General features: G+C 50.7%; 1 protein-coding gene across 6 annotated transcripts in view; it reads right to left on the reverse strand.

The window, feature by feature from the left end:
• Positions 1 to 17,178, reverse strand: part of RPS6KA2 (ribosomal protein S6 kinase A2) — a 451,529-nt gene that overhangs the window by 58,515 nt on the left and 375,836 nt on the right. For all 6 annotated transcript variants that reach the window (XM_055391343.2, XM_055391339.2, XM_004044945.5 and 3 more), the window contains one exon: positions 2,541 to 2,605. In XM_055391343.2, coding sequence (XP_055247318.1) covers positions 2,541 to 2,605 — 65 coding nt within the window. The remainder of the gene's footprint in view (positions 1 to 2,540; positions 2,606 to 17,178) is intronic.

A 17,178-nucleotide genomic window follows, 5' to 3' on the forward strand; every position in this document is an offset into this window, starting at 1 on the left:
TGTTTTAGAGCTGTGGGATACACCTCTAAGCCACAGATTCCTGATCTTGCAGCTTACATTCTAGTGGCAGGAGACAGGAAATAATAATAAACATCAGAAACACATGGTATTATGAGGCGAGTCAGAACTAGTGATAAGGGATATGAAAACAGAGCAAGGCCGGGGGCTGGGGTGCTGGGAGAGGAGCTGCAGTTTGGAAGAGCTGCAGGACAGGTCTCATAAGACGACACTGAATGGCAGACTGGAAGGAGGAGACCAGTGAGCCCTTGGGAGACTTGGGCAGGAGGGGCCCTGGAAGCCAGACCAGCTGGAGCCAGTGCTTGGGGGGAACCTGTTCCACGGAGGCATGGGAAGGAGGCTCCGTGAGGATGGGAGGGGTGAGGTGTGGCTGTCCTGACCTCTTCCCTGTGCTTCTCCATCTGTCCCCTGCTGCATCCTCCTTGTCAGCACAGTGTCCTCCTGTGACATGTGCAGACCCATCTGTCCACCGCCTTTCCCTGCCAAGTCATCACAAGACCCACGGGTGCAGGACTTTGTTCCATCTACGGCTCTATCCCCAGCCCTGGAAAGTGCCTGAGACTGGGATGCCCAGCAGAAAGGGCTGGATAAATGGAGAAGCAGATCATACAGGGAGAAGCTGTGTGGTCCCACCTTAACCACTGGCAGGCGAGGGAGGGGATGCAACGTGCTGTGACCCCCTGAGGGGCAGGCATCTGGGTTCCAGGCACAGTGCTGTGCTAACCATCCACGGGCTGACACCCAGGTCTATTCTTCACGAAACAGGCTTGCCTGAGATCTAAACGCCGTGTAAGGTGACGTCTCCATAGAAAATACATTCCAACGCAGAGTCGATTGACAAGTGACCTTAGGTGCCCATCTGTGAGGTGAGCACAGCCTGAGCTTCTGATAAGCCTAAATTTTCAGGGAAGCTAAGTAAGAGACTCCAAAGGGAGGCCTTGGTTTTCATTTCTTGGAGGTCCCGGTTGGGAGGCACAGATGTCCTGAAACTTTACACTCTTTTCTCTAATCTTACTTTTGAAAAGAAGTCTAATCTTACAAAAGTTCTTTAATCAGAACTGTAAAACTAGGTTTTAAAAAGTTATCACTCTTCCCCAGTTTGAGTGCTTTGCTGGGGCTCAGGCTGAAGGAAGAGGAGAGCTGGCTGGTTTTATCCAGCACTGGTGTTACCCATTCCCAGAGGAGAGGTCTGAGGCTGCAGGTGGGGCCCACCTCTTAATGAAATGTGTGGAGGCCCCGGACTCCATGAGGACATAAAGAAGACAGAGGCCGGGCGCAGTGGCTCACACCTATAACCCCAGCACTTTGGGAGGCCGAGGTGGGTGGATCACGAGGTCAGGAGATCGAGATCATCCTGGCTAACACAGTGAAACCCTGTCTCTACTAAAAATATAAAAAAAATTAGCCGGGCGTGGTGGCGGGCGCCTGTAGTCCTAGCTACTCGGGAGGCTGAGGCAGGAGAATGGTGTGAATCTGGGAGGTGGAGCTTGCAGTGAGCTGAGATCGCGCCACTGCACTCCAGCCTGGGTGACAGGGCGAGACTCCATCTCAAAAAAAAAAAAAGAAGACAGAGAGGAAGGCAAAAGCAGATAATAAACTCTATATTGTAGAGGGCATTTAAATCTTAAAAAGCGTTCCATTAAAATCTTTTGAGGTTAATTTGTTAGGTCAGGAAAAGAAAATCCCAACATAGTTATTTTTGTGTTAACCTAAAGGAAAGAACTAAAAGCAACTGATAGGAAAGGAGGTATCGCCTTCCTCAGATGGAAAGAACAGCCTCCGAGTTTTAGCCGTGAGAACTCCCTGCGTGGGGGACGCGTCAGACGCTGACTGCTGCACCATTCGGAGTTGGCGTCTTGGCAGAAATAGGCAATTGACACTTGTAGCTTGGTGAAAAGCGAGATACGAGGACTTCTTAGACAATGTCCAGTCTGGCCCAGAGAACTAGAAATGGAGGCTTTACCAATAACTCCACTAACAAAAGCTCCACTTTATTCCAACAACTCGGCACTGTTTTTTTTTTTTTTAAATGTGACTTCCATGTGGGCATCAGCCTGACTAACGATGGAAAATGCAGTATCGAATCTGGGCCTGCCCATAGCCCTAGCACTAAAGGGTCCTGGTTGAGCAGCTTGTCATGACTTTTGTCTTTTCAGCCCTTGAGGTTAGAAGACAATCACTCCTGGAGCAATCGGGAATATGCAGGGCTCGGAGAGGCCGGGGAGTGGGTGCAGGGAGGACAGAAGCCTCGACTCTGATGGGCAGAGGAGAGTAGAAGGAGGAAAGCTGAGGGGACTTAGGCCTCAAGCTGGAGGGAGGGGCACTCATGTGTCTGTGCCTCCCAAGTTGCCAGCCCGCTCAGCAGGGTCCTGGGGGCTCCCTGCCTGCAGGTGGCTTGTCTACATTCATCTCCGACCTACTTGTGACCCGGACACTGAGGACCCTTTGCACCAAGCCGTATGTTCCCTCCACCCACTTCTGTGTCATGCGTGTGCAGGTGGGGACTGTGGCATGCAACTTACGTTCCAGTCTATGGTCACAAAGAAGGGATGCCGCTTAATTTCCTCCACTCCGTCAATGCCAGCACCTGTCAACAACACAGAAATGATCATCAGAACAAATCCAAGATGCGGTTCTCTGACAGTTTCCAATGCAGCAGTGTAGGGGGTGGGGGTGTGCAGAGGTGGGGCCGTGGGAAGGAGCCCAGAGGCCGCTCACTCCTGCCCAAGGCACCTGCGCACCTGCCGATGCCCCCAGCTCAGAAAGCCACGACTCAGCCCCGAGGGCTTGTGAGGCAGAGGTGGCCTGGGGTTGGGGTGGGCAAAAGAGGTGGTAAAGAGAAGCATGGGACAGGCCAGCCAGGTGCTGCCTGCTGCATGTGACGGCTGCCTAGCACCCCACTGTCACGCCCAGGAGCTTGAGGTGCCTGTGAGTGTGAGCACCAGGTGGACCTCCCAGGAGGCCGGAGGGGAAGGTGCAGAGCAGAGTTCCTGGCAAAGCTGCTGCAGTTAACCCGGGAGGGAAGAATTCCAGGAAATGAAGAGGGGTTGACAGGACTGAGTCCCGGAGGAAGCCAGAGCCCAGCCTCCTGCCCACACCTGGCCACCCCTGAGCCTGCTCAGACAGGTGACTGTGTTTACCTGGAGGCTGCTTACAAATATCTCTGCTTTGTTCCGTTATTTCTACCTAACCTCCTGCCTTACTTTGTTGCGTACAATCCTAAGGCCCTGGGGCAGAAAGGAAGGAGGGAGGAGTAGGCGGAGCGCTGGGGGCCCTTTCAGGCAGCATGATTCCCTAACGGTGAATACATGTCTACTCATCTGCCAGAAATCACCACTGTCCCCCCAGAACGAGCCCAGTGTGGACAAGGCCTTTAGTCAGTAGCTCAGCTCACTGACTGCAGAAGCGTGCCCATTCACGTAGGCACTACTGTTCGGGAAAGCGGTGGGGCAGGGAGTGAGGGGCCATGGAAACTTCCTGCAGTTTCTGTTCAGTTTTTCTGTAAACTTAAAACTGTTCTGAACACAAAGTCTATTAATTAAAAACAAAAGGCCCTAAAGCTCTAGGACTCTGTGTTTTCTCCAGGATCAGACGGCCGCAGAGGAGCCCATCCTCCTGGGTCACGAATCCGAGAAGAGGCGGGCTTGGCTGGAAGAGGCAGTGGCGGCAGTGGCTGGGGAATTCCTGCCAGCTCCCGGCCTAGGTCTGGGGAGGGTCTGATCCCTGGGGCCCGGCTCCCCTGTTCCGCAAACTGTGTTCCTTTCCGCTGCCAACTCCTAACGGCCGTGCTCCAAATCAGAGCCTCCTGTGCCATGTACGTCCCTTCGTGGAGCCCCCATCATGTCCAGCTCTCACTCCTGGAAGAGCGGGGCTGCCCGGGGATGCTGTGGTCAGCACAGGTGTGGCCCGGCCTGTCCGGCTGGAAGCTGGCCTGGGGTGGCGCAGGTCACCGGGAGTCACAGCAGATGGTGCCATCGTTGGCTGGACCTGGCCCGTGTCCTGACCCCTCCCACCCCTCCATTCCGCACTCTGGGCAGTGATGTGGAGGAGGCTCGGGGGCTGCAGTGGCCTCAGAAAGTGCCTCTAGGTGGTCAACGGCTCAGAGACAGTCCCCTTACCCTGGAAGCTTGGCCAGGGCCACGGTGCTAGGAACGAACCCACATACTAAATGCCCCTGAAGGCACTCTCACAGCACTCTCAGCTTCGTGTTATTCACACTTTGACGTGAAAGTCCATCTAGAAGGAATTAGAGGAAGGGCACACATTCAGGAGTTTCTCCTTCCATGAGGACGCAGGATCATAGGACAGACATAGCACACGGACATCTCAGTCATCAGATGCACAATTGCTGTTCCCATTTTACAGACGAGGACATTGAGGCTGACACAGGTCGGGTAACTTGTTCAAAATCAGACCAGAGCTTATGAGTTATAGGTACTGGGTTTGGAGGCACATGTCTGAAAAGCAGCCGAGGTACCCCACCTTCTGAAGTGTCTTTCCCCTGAGGACTCCCTGCTGAGGCCCCTCCGGGTCCCCAGTCTATCTCCTTTGTCCTCCTCTAAACCCTGAGCCCAGGGATCTGATCCCAGGCCTTTGCAATCGCAGCAGCTGGCATGAGCCTTCGCAGGCGCACCAGTGGCTGCTGTAATGAAATTTCCAGAGCGACAGTCTGACTTCCAAACAGCCCTCCCCAAGCGCCCATCCTGTGTGCAGGCCTCCTTGGATGATGACCAGAACTCTGGGTTGAAGAGTCCTTCTGGTCACGATGATTAACAGAAAGGCCCTCCTCTGAAGTGTGCCTCTCCTCTACTCTTTTGTTTGGTGACTGTTGGACGCATGGTCGGAGGCGCTCTCAAAAGGCTGGAGATTGGAACACACAGTTCAGAGGCCCTGGTACACGCACAGGTGTGGCAACTTGTTGGCTGTACTTCTTTGGAGGATCTATTTCACATTTTGTACCCACTGTATTTCCTTCTTATTCATCATTTGCAAATATGGTCTGCAGGAATTTTAGAAAGTGAGGGGCAGAGGAAATACAGGTATTGGTATAACTACTATGTAACTGGTATGTGCTGGGTTTACCTGGATCACTGAAATCAACACATTTCTATCTTTACCTCCTTTCCCCTAAGGCAGTAAGATTTTGCACCATGTTTGTATTTTAAGCCCTCAGCAAAAAGAGTCAACAGGGGAATAACATTTTGGTTATCACTAAAAAATTACAGGGGTTCCAATTACAGGGGGAAACATGAAACAGGAGGAGGACTTTTGCACTCAGCACCTTGAAACCTGTGTCAACCCTCCCAGGGCAGTCAGGTTTATTATTTTTGTTAAAATAGGTGACTTTGCACTCGGCTCCCCCTCTATCTGCACTGAACACATTGGACAAATGACGGTGAGTGGAGTTCCGGGCGGGGAGAATTGGAAGGTATCAGGCTGATGCTGGAATCACGGCTGACTCGCTATGGGATGCGGATGACACGCACAGAAGGCCTTCCTTGGTTCTAGAGGACTGCTGCCACTCACCTAGATCACGAAGCACTGACAAGAACAGGGACAGAAACTGTGAGCACAGAAGGCCGGAATTCCCTCCTGTCAGGCTTAGCGATTTGTCATTAAGTTCCTTAATGCAGGGCAAATAGGAGTTCAAGGTTCAGGGGAACAGAAGATTCAAGAATCACACTTCTTCTCGGTAGTAATAACACCTGATCCTGTTTGTTTAAATGGCTTGTGGTCTATCTCCAAATTGGGGCATCACCTAATGTGTTTATCTGGGTCTGTGTCTCCAATTGCTGTGCTCTGGTTAAGGGTATAATTTTGCAACCAGTTGGAACTCTCACATCAATGACTAGTTTTAAAGTGCAGTGCAGTGCCTGTGAGAGGATTTTTTTTTTATTTTGGGGGGACTCATTCTGTCGCCCAGGCTGGTGTGCAGTGGCATGATCGTGACTCACTGCAGCCTTGATTTCCTGGGCTCAGGTGATCCTCCCAGCTCAGTCTCCTGAGTAGCTGGGACTACAGGCATGTGCCACTACACCTGGCTAATATTTTGTATTTTTTGTAGAGATGGGGTCTCACCATGTTGCCCAGGCTGGTCTCAAACTCTTGGGCTCAAGTGATCCGCCTGCCTGGGTCTCCCAAAGTGCTGGGATTATAGGCAGGAGCCACTGCACGGATGATTTATTCTTTCATTGCACTGATTCTGTCCAGCTCTTCTACTTCATATTTTTCACGAGGTAAGCCATTCATTTCATCGTGGGGCTTCTAAATTCTCGGCAGGTGATTCCCAAAGGGTTTTGGTATCTGCCAAAAATGTGTGCATTGTGTCTTTATATCCACAGATAGCTTTAGGAGACGGTTAATTCATGGTTTGGGACTCCTTTGCAATATTTTCATTTTTGTTGTTGGAGAGTCACACAAACCCATCTCCGACACTTCTGGGAACATTCAGTAGAATCTTACTGGCTGCCGCCTTAGGTTTCTTACATACTGCAAGCTTCTCCTAACCAGCCCACCATGTCCAGCCTATAACCGTCCAGGGCAACTTCCATCATTGACTTAAATACTAGGTCTGCTTTGTCAATTTCTTCATCACTTAAAGGTTATCTACACATTATTTGTTTAAAGGTTTTTTTTTTTTTTGGCCAATTTGAAATTTCATCTATTTCACGTTTACACCCTTTGTCAGGGAGTCGCTCGTGTCCCACAGGATTCAGCCGGTTGGGAGTCAGGGATGGGCTAGGGGCTCAGGCTTGAGCGGTGTGGGAGTCAGATCTGCAGACAGGCCCTGGGCATGGGTCTCTAGCGGCTCCCTAGGGCTGGTTGTGAGGGTGGGGCTGCCTGGTCTTCAGCAACTATCAAAGCCTGGCTTATGACAGGCAGTCCCAGCAATGCCAGTAGAAACTGGGATGAGGATCAGAATGGACCACGTTTGAAGTCATTAAAAACACATCATCTGGAGATCAGTTCTGGACAGGAAAACAGTAACAAGAGCAACGGAAAACCTCTGCCCGTGCGTCAGCCACAGGCAGCAGGTGTGCTGTGAAGACAGCACACCCGGCTTAGGTGACGGGCGTTGATTTGCTGTGCTATTTTTGTGCTCATCAGCACATCGAATTCCTTTCTAACCTTTCCCTCACTTTAAACTTCCCCCTGGGAGTCTCAGAATATCTCATGAGTTTCTAGGAGAAGCTACAGATGCTCATTAGGAATGAGCTAGAAAGCTGTCAGCTTTGGAAAAAAGGAAGATTTGGAGGTAGGCTCAGGAAGTTTTATACTCACTGCAAACTCCTGTCCTGGGGGAAAGTCGGGAGATAACAAATAACAAACACTGGTGCTGAAAACCCCATCAGTTCCTGATCTCAGTGCAGGATACATTTACAGCTGTTTCTAGACATCACTATGGTATAAACTTCTATCAGAAATGGAACTCACTTAAGTAATGAGAAGCAGCAAACACCACACCCAGGGTCTAGCCCTACAAAGCCTGTTCAGCAGAAGCATCACACACATCCGCGAGCCTCTCCCATCTCAGCCGGGAGCAGCGCCAAGCACAGAGGGACCAAATGTCCTGCTGAGCCTGTTCCTGCAGAGCTTCATCCTGGAGCTTACCCGTGATGCTGCCTTGGTCCGTGCTTACAGGGTGCAGTGCCGAGGGCGCTGGCCAGGAGCCCCTTTCTCACCTTTCTTTTATTCTATTCTTTGAAGTCCCTGGATTTGCAAATCACTCAGAGTCACCGAGTCTTCCACCTGGGAGGCCTTTTCCTCGCACAGACAAGAAAGCAGACAGCCTGAGCAGGGGTGTGACCCTCCAAGGCCTCTATCGTGGGATGTGCCCACTCCTGCTGCCAGCCCCAGCCTGTGGTGCTTCTGCTTAGACTGGGTCACCCCACGCTGCTACAGCCACCCCAGGGTCTTTCTTTAATTCACAACCACACAACCACCAGATAAACAGTGCTAAGAAACAAGACTGGTGTCCCCTCGGCTGCACCCTTGAGAGCCCCCACGCTCACCACACCCACTGCGTACTCCTGAGCGTGGCCCGGCCCCTGGCTGCTCTGTCTCCTCTCCACTCACCCATCACCCAGGCATGGGGACATCGCAGAGTCACACATGCCCCCAGGTGTGCCATTCTTCCTTCCTTCCACTACTCTGCATGTGACGTTTCGTGGGCCCAGAAGGCCCCCTCCCCCCGCATCCCGTCCAGCATCTGGGACATCTTCTGAGACCCAACCCAGACATCCTCACAGAGCAGCTCTGTCACCCCCACTCAGATAGTGGCCCCAAACCAGCGGCCTCTGGAGGTCAGTGGCAGTGCCATCCACCTGCCTAAGCCAGCACCTGCTACGGGCATTCAGTACACGTTCACTGAACAGATCACACACGAAGGCAGGGGGATTCAGTCTAGAACTCTTTTGAATGAAGACATGTTATCTTCAGGGGATGTGGAGGTGGGAGAAATGCCAGTCTTAGACTCAGAAGCCAAGAAGCCTGGAGCAACTCACACGGGGGCAGAAGGCCGTTTTCTCACCTGCAGAGTGTAAGACAGGAATGACATGCGCCTGTATTTCTGGTAGTCTGGACATGTATAAACACATTATGCCATCTCTTCCAGCTGTCAATATCTGTGCAGAAACTCTGGGAGGGGCCAACTCCCCCAAATTTGTATGCTGAAGCCCTAATCCCCAATATCCCCAGTGTCTCACAATGTGACCGCATGTGCAAAAGGGATCACTGCAGGTATAATGAGTCCGGCATTAGCAGGGCGGGCACTCATCTCCTATGACTGCTGTCCCTAGAACAAGGGGAAATTTGGACACAGACCCACACGGAGCAGAAGGCCACATGGAGATGGAGGCGGAGGTCAGGGTGCGGCATTCACAGCCAGGGGTGTCAAGGCTGGCCAGCAAGGCCCCGGGGTCTAGGAGGGGCCAGGGACACATTCCTTTCAGTGGGAGCACAGCCCTGCAGCCTTGAGCTTGGACCTCTGGCCTCCAGAGCTGTGGGAGGACACATTTCTGCTGTTCAAGCTGCCCAGTTTGTAGTTCTTTGTCAAGGCTGCCCCAAGAAACTCACACAGAGGGGCGGCCAACGAACAGCTCAGTGTTCACTGTGGTCCGCTGTGCATTAGAGACGTGTGTCTTTATCCGTGTTTCTCGCTACATTGTGTGCACACAGAGGGCACATTTTTCCTTTGGTTTCCTAATTTCTAGCTTATTGTTTTGTCCACTGATCCCTCTGTCAACTGGACTGAACGGAATTGTCTGGGAATCCAGAGACTTCCCGCTGGTGGGGGCTCATCAAGGAAGAGGCAGGGGCGAGGAGGTCGAGAGGCAGAGGGTCCCCTCCCTCCCTGGGGGAGGCCATAGAGAGGGAGAGTCTACAGCTCGAGGGGACTCACACTAGGGGAGACACCAAGAGAGGACAGGTGGGAGGCAATGAAGACGCATTTGCTCCTCCTCCCAGCCCCTCAATTGGGCCCTGAGGTCCTGTGGGCGAGTCCAGGGCGGGAGAGCTCTGGCATTCAGAGCTCTTATCAGACAGGCTCAACACAGGGGCAGCTGGAGGAGTGCGATTGCCTTGCACATCCATGCGAGGGCCCAGGGTTAGAACGAGGCCTCTAACAGCCACCCATTCCCCAGATGGTCAAAGGGAAAACTCAATTCCAGGCTCTTTTGGAGGAACGAGAATAAGGCTCACGGCAGTCAGAAGCAGAGGGAAGTTCCAGCCACAAAACCGGCCGCCTGTGCAGGTGAAGGTGACTCTGCCCAGCGGGGTTTTCAGACTACCTGGCTCCAGCTCCTCAGGCAACTAAATCCAGCGCCCTCCCTGGATAAAGGCTGGGCAATTAATTCTGACTGTAGCTTCTTCATGTTGAGCCTGGGCATCTTAGGTTGTAAAATACACCTGTGGGAGGGTCCGCAGCTCCCCCAAAGCTTGATGATAACTCACTTAGACACGGTTTGAAGGGCGATCTTGGCCCGAGGTGAGCCATTCTCCATGCTTGTGTGAGCTTCCAGGGGGCTGGTATCTTTTAACCAATACTCATCTCTACACCTAGGGAGGAGGTAGGTCCATCTTTCTCTCACCCATAATTTAAACCAAATACTAAAACAATATTTTAGATTAAAGAACTATGATTTTAGTAATGTTAAACTTGAAGGGTTTTAATTTAAAAAATCAGTTATTTAGAAAATTATTTGCTTCTCCCAGAACAAGGGGAGAAAAAGTACAAACACCCCAATACTTTGTCACATTCACCCAATTTACTGTAGCAAATCCTCTCCCAGCAATACAATAATGTTTGAAAGAAAATAGTGACTCTGGCCAGGCACAGTGGCTCACGCCTGTAATCTCATGTTGGGAGGCCAAAGCAGGAGGACTGCTTTAGTCCAGAAGTTCGAGACCAGCCTGGGCAACATAGCGGGGCCCCTTCTCTACAAAACAGTAATAAACTAGCCAGGTGTGGTTGTGCATGCCTGTAGTCCCAGCTACTCAGGAGGCTGACGTGGGACGACTGCCTGAGTCCAGGCAACTGAGGCTGAAGTGAGCCATGACTGCATCACTGTGATCAGCCTGGGCAACAGAGCAAGACCCTGTTTAAAAAAGGAAAGGAGAGGAAACAGTGACTCCAAGACAAAGCGCTTCGATTGCTGCAAGAATAGATCTGAATTGTTGGCTCTCACGTACGTTTGGATGAATAAATACGTCCAGCGTCTCCACTTCTCCTTTCTGACTCCAATTCACATTTCCAGGGGGAGGCCAAGCAGGGGAGGGGTGCACAGCAAACCCTCACGCATGTGGCCCCACAGGTGGTGACTGCAGCAGCTCGGCTGGGCGGGGGCGGTTACCGTGCGTCACCTCAGAGGGAGTGGCAGAGGTGGGGTCGCGGTGCCTGCCACCTGAGGCGGCACATCCCTTGCACATATGCTCACATGCTTATGTTATAATAAGTGTCCAGATGTCATTTGGGTGCTTGGGAATGACAAGGCAGAGACTACATGGATTTCCATCATAAAAGCTTGGTCTTGAAAGAGGAGTTTTAGCCACCGGCAAGGTTCCTGGCAGCAACTGTGTGAAGATGTTACCCACTGAGGGATCAGACCCTGGGCAAGGCGGGCATGACTCTGTGCTCTTCCCAGGGTGGATTTCCCGGGTGAGCTTCGGGACTCTGGCATTGGCCTCAATGCTTTTCTGGCTGGTACTGCAGGCTTTCCACTTACCCTTCCATTCTGCAACCAGCTCAGCAGAGGGTTTAACATCTATTAAAATGCATCTCACAAAACGATGGTTTTCTCCAGAAAACGCTCAGAATTGTGGCTCCTCGGCTATTGTCCACCAGATAACGTTTCTCTGTTCTGTCCCACAGCTGAGTGGCAGAGAAAGAAAAGCGTCAGATGAGCAGGAAGCAAAGAGGCCGGGGGGTTGGACACCCTTCCTGGCCACAGGCCTCTGCACACCGGTGCTCTCTGCTTGTTTACATGTTTACTTGTCAGACCCATTACAGTGTTTCCCACCCATCAGGCACTGTTCTGCCTCCTCAAATTCTCCTACTTCACAATGTCGGTGCTGGTATTACCCTCAGTTCGTAGAATAAATAAGCAAGCACAGAGAGGTGAAGCCATCCGCTCAGGCCCACACGACCAGGAAGCGGTGCGTGGGGTGGGTCTGAGCACCTGGCTCTCGCTTCACTTTGCTTCTGTGCCCTGCCCTGGACTCCAGCCTCTCTCACACGCTCCCCTCTCCTCTTTTGCTGCTGCTCTTTCTTCCCCTTCCATCAGGCCCTCTCCCCTCTTCTGAGGTCCATTTTGTGCCTCATCTGCTTCTCTGCCCTGGCCGCAGGCATTTGTGCGCGTCTGGGCTGCAGCTGGCCTTGCTGTTTGCTGTCAGAGAGCCCACGAGCATGAGGGCCACACTTTGGCTTCATGGGTCCCCAGAGCCTAGCCCACGAGTGAGGGAAGGCATGGGCCAGACTGCCCATTATCCACTCACACTTGCTCCAGACGAAAGCACCCAGTGTCTGCCCAAGAGCCATGAGAAAGGGGCAGCAGGCGATGCTGGGGACAGGCGGTGGCCCCAGCCACGGCGAGGTGGCAGTGTGGTCCTGCAATCTGCCAGGGGGGCGGCCCTGGCCACGGTGAGATGGCAGCGTGACTCGCCAGCTGCCCGAAAAGCATGGTGAGTGGCAGCATGGTCCTGCTAACTGCCAGATGAGGTGAGGTGGCAGCCATGGTGAGGTGGCAGCATGGTCCTGCTAACCGCCAGGGGGTGGCCCAAGGTGGGGCGTGTGCTAGCACGTCACAGAGAAGTCTCTGGCATCAAATGTTTCTCCCTAAAACAACTTTTTAAAAACTGGGTTTTCAATCGTAAAAATAATACATATTGGCAGAAAAAGTCCATATTGGCATGAATGAGGTGAAAGGAAAAGCTCCCCTTCTGCCTGTCCCTCTGGGGAGAAGCACCCGCTGTAGGAGCTGCTTGCCTGTGTTTGCAGAATTTTTCTTTGCTTACCTCCCTTGCTTCTAAAAACACAAACAGGATCATTCTGAACGTTCTGTGCCGCAATGAGCTATTTTTACTTAACATTTCTTTTTTTAACTTACACATCCTTCCATGTTAGTGCATGCAGAATGGCCTCACTCTTCAGTACTCACAGAGTATCCCCTGTGTAGACGACGGTAATTCAGTTAACCATCCCTGGATGATGTGGGTTTCAGCTTCTCATATCTCTCTGTGCACTTGTGTGAATATATTTGAAGGATATATTATATGAGGTGGAATTACTTGGGTAAGGTGCATGTGCTTTACTTTTGTAGAGATTTTTCAGGTTGACTTATGAAAAGTGGGACAAACACACCTCTTCACCCGGAAGTTGGGAAACTGCTCTCCCATCGCCAACAATGAGGATTGCCAAATGTGTGCCTCTGTGCTAACCTGAGAGGTAAAAATGGACTAGACCTCCATGAAGACAGGAAGGACATGAAATATCACGAAGAACTGTACAGGTACCGGCTGATTCGAAAGCACAAAAACATTCACGGAAAGCAACAAGTGCCGTACTTTCAATAGCCCCTTCATAAGACAGGGAGGGCTTTAGGAAAAATCCTCAACCCTCGCTAGATGTTTTGGACCTGACAAGCAAGAATCTTACATTCCTTAAGATTGTGATTTTATATATATATATATATATATATATTTTTTTTTTTTTTTTGAGAGAGTTTTGCTCCGTTGCCCAGGCTGGAGTGCAGTTGTGCGATCTCAGCTTACCACAATCTCCACCTCCTGGGTTCAAGCAACTCTCCTGCCTCAGCCTCCTGAGCAGCTGGGATTACAGGCACCCATCATCACACCCAGTTGATTTTTATATTTTTAGTAGAGATGAGGTTTTGCCATTTTGGCCAGGCTGGTCTTAAACTCCTGACCTCAGGTGATCCATCTGCCTGGGCCTCCCAAAGTGCTGGGATTACAGGCGTACACCACCACTCCTGGCCAATTTTTGTATTTTTGGTAGAGATGGGGTTTCGCCACGTTGGCCAGGCTGGTCTTGAACTCCTGACCTTAGCTGATCCACATGCCTTGGCTGGGATTACAGGTATGAGCCACAATGCCTGGCCAATTTTATATACATATCTTTCTTCTAGTGTTTTTCTAAACCTTGATGCTTTTCGCCCAATTTTTCTATAGAATAAAAATTCTATATAAAATTCAATGAAAACAAATAAGTTGGGATTTTTACAAAATTCTGAAATTAAGCTACAGTGAAATTCTGGGAAATTCTCTGCAGAAAAAGAGAATAATTACACATTCATTCCATACTAAAGTATAAAAGAATTGAGTTGTGAATTAAAAGATAGTTCATTTTTCAAGTTTAAAAGGCCAAGTCAAGTACTCTTATCAGAAATACAAGCATAGCTATAGGGAATTTTCCTGAAAAGCCTTTTCAATTTTTAATTAAGACTGAGCAAAGCTCAGAGTGGTCTTTGTTGTTGCAAAGATTAGAAGTAAATAAGCCATGAAGGCTCAGCTCTAATTTGTGGCTTTAAAAAGGATACTGATGTCTGACATTGCTCTGGAATCAAGCCAAGGTCTCCTTTGAAATTGAATTAATAGATCTTAAAGTATTTGCTACAGAGTGGAGGCCTCTGATGAGATAGTAGACTGTACGTATACCTCTCTGATCAATCTTAAAGTATGTGCTGCAGCGTGGAGAGCTCTGCTGAATTCTCTGATGAGATAGTAGACTGTATGTATATCTCTCTGATTGATCTTAAAGTATGTGCTGCAGAGTGGAGGCCTTTGCTGAGTTCTCTGATGAGATGGTAGATTGTACATATACCTCTCTGATAGATCTTAAAGTATGTGCTGCAGCGTGGAGAGCTCTGCTGAGTTCTCTGATAAGATGGCAGACTGTACATATACCTCTCTGATCAATCTTAAAGTATGTGCTGCAGAGTGGAGGCCTCTGCTGAGTTCTCTGATAAGATGGTAGACTGTACATATACCTCTCTGATCAATCTTAAAGTATGTGCTGCAGCATGGAGGGCTCTGTTGAGTTCTCTGATAAGATGGTAGACTGCACGTATACCTCTCTGATAGATCTTAAAGTATGTGCTGCAGCATGGAGAGCTCTGCTGAGTTCTCTGATGAGATGGTAGACTGCACATATACCTCTCTGATCGATCTTAAAGTATGTGCTGCAGCGTGGAGGGCTCTGTTAATTTCTCTGATGAGACGGGAGAATGCACGTGCATCTCTTTGTTTTGGTGCAGGCACACACAAGTACACTGGAAGTCTTGGTTATTTCTCATTTTACTTGGGTTGTCACCAGTTTCTGGCAGGAAATTCTGCCTCAGCTATCGGGGACCAAGAGCCAAATGTGCTCCAAATCTGGGCCCAAATCTGGGCCCTCGGTGACTGCAGAGATGCCACCCTTTCCTTTCAAATGCAACTGCCCTTGCTGGGGGAGGACTGTCCCAGGAAATTCTCTCAGTAACACGGTGTCTGGGACAGGTATCTGTGCTCCGAGGAAAGACACAGTTTTCTAAATAGTTTGTTTTTCTCTCAGAAACCAGAGCCAGGAGCAGTGACAGGGAGCCACTCAGTTAACGCCTAGAGGCCTTGCTTATTCTGGCTGCGATCACAGAAGGCTTCGGGCGATGATGAGGAAATGAGTGTGACCCTCTCAGGCTGGCTTCACAGGGTTAGCCGTTGGAGGAGGGAAAACACACCCAAATTAGTAAAGTGGAAAGGTTTCATGAACTTCTCCAGTTTCAACAAGTGAAATCTGTGTGTTTGGGTGGGACTGGAGACAAGGGAAGATGAGGGAGAGGAAGGAGGGGAGAGGGAGAGAGACATCACATCCTATTTCATCTTCCCTAAAACCCAGAGTGCTTCGCAGCCATGCTACAGGATGCCCTCACCATAAAGCAAATTTGGGGGATCATTTTAAATTAGTTGCCTCCCAAAAGGGACTGTTCTAAACAAAGGTGGCCGTGCAGCCTTGACCTTCAATAAGGAGTCCCAACACTTTTCCAATTGCCTCAAAAGCAGAGATTCTGGAAAACCAGATGCAACAAGATGCCCCAAGACTCACAGCCTGAAGACTGCGGGGAGCCTTTGGGCCGATGGGGCCGCTTTTATAGGACATGTTTGTGCCACACCAGGTAAGAGACCACCTGGGACGTCTATGTGTGTGGGGAGAGGACACGCGCAGCTGCATGCTGTCAGAGCTGGAAGGAACTGCAGGGACCATCAACCCCACCTTCATTTCCCAGAGAAAAGGAGGGACAGGGCCCATGGCTGTGCAGCTGGCCACAGCCCAGTAGGGTCTAGAACTCAGAATCCGGACAACCCCCATGCCACTGTGGGCCGCAGACCAGAAACTCACAGAGCTGGGGCTGTGGTCTCCTGGATCCTGCTCTCACACATCCTGCTGCCACACCAACACCAGAGAATCCACCGCTTCTAGCAGGAGGACGGCCCTCAAACACTCAGGGGAAAGGAAAAATCAGGCCTGATTTCTTACGGAGTCGGAAAAAATTAAGAAAAGCCCATTTTGCATTTTGAAGACCAAAAATGTCGTGCTAATGAAGAATTAGAAGAGCAGGGCCTTTTTTTCCTCTTTTTAAGATTAAGGGTAAATCGCATCCTCACTAAATAAGAGAAGCTCCTACGTGGTCTTCTCAGAAACCCACGGAGAAGGAACGGGTTTGTGCTTCCACATTTGGGAAGGGAGGACCCAGGCCTCTGCGACAGCTGCACTGCTCTCTGGCTGGGCGGGTGCCAACTAGAGCCGACTCCTGCACACACAGGGTCCTGGGACAAGCCCTTGTACCTTGGAACAGAGCCTCGCTCAAACAGAAAATGATGAACACAATTTTACAGTCTTGTCATGAAGATCGGAGGAGATGACAGGTGCGCATGCTTGGCAGGTGTGAAGTGCTAAGAGAATGCAGGACTGTGCAAGTCACTAGCAGAAAAACACTTTGTGAACAAGAATTCTGGGTGAGCGCACAGAAACACCATGACGTCCATGTCCACAGGCAGAGCCCCTGCATCTGAGCAGGCACTGCGGGGGCCAAGGCGTGACATACCCGCAAACCCGTGCTGTCTTTTCTGCTTTACCACTTGACAGGGAAAATGGATAGAGATGAAGCAGGAGCACCAAGGGTCAGGCTCAACTCAACTCCACACACTTGAGGGCAAGGAGCTTTTCAGAGCACCTTAAAGAACAACTACAGTTCCTTCCATTCACTTTAGTTCATGCGTATTCACCAGGGGCTCTGCGTGGTCCGAGAGCTGGACACAAAGATGAGCCAGACAAACCTCTGCCTTCGTGGATCTCATCACTTAGTGAATACCTGCGGCCGGCCCAGCTGCCTGGCCAGTAAAGCCGCCACTCCAGCCCTTGTTTCCTTCCTCCAACCACAGATGCTTGTCCTCCTGCCTTCCTTATGGTGCCATATGTCACGAGTGCCATGAGACAGGGTTCCAGTCAACAAGAAGTACAGAGAACTCCCAGGGGCTTCCAGAAAAGCTTTGTTTTTGTGATAAAGGGGACAGAGGCAGCTGGCCTCATCCAATTCCTTTTTTTCTCTCCTGCAGTGAGGATGTGATTCCAGGAGGTGTTGTAGCCACATTGTCATCACAAGGCACCGAGGA

Source organism: Gorilla gorilla, chromosome 5 (genome assembly GCF_029281585.2).
Source record: "Gorilla gorilla gorilla isolate KB3781 chromosome 5, NHGRI_mGorGor1-v2.1_pri, whole genome shotgun sequence".
NCBI classification, from domain to species: domain Eukaryota; kingdom Metazoa; phylum Chordata; class Mammalia; order Primates; family Hominidae; genus Gorilla; species Gorilla gorilla.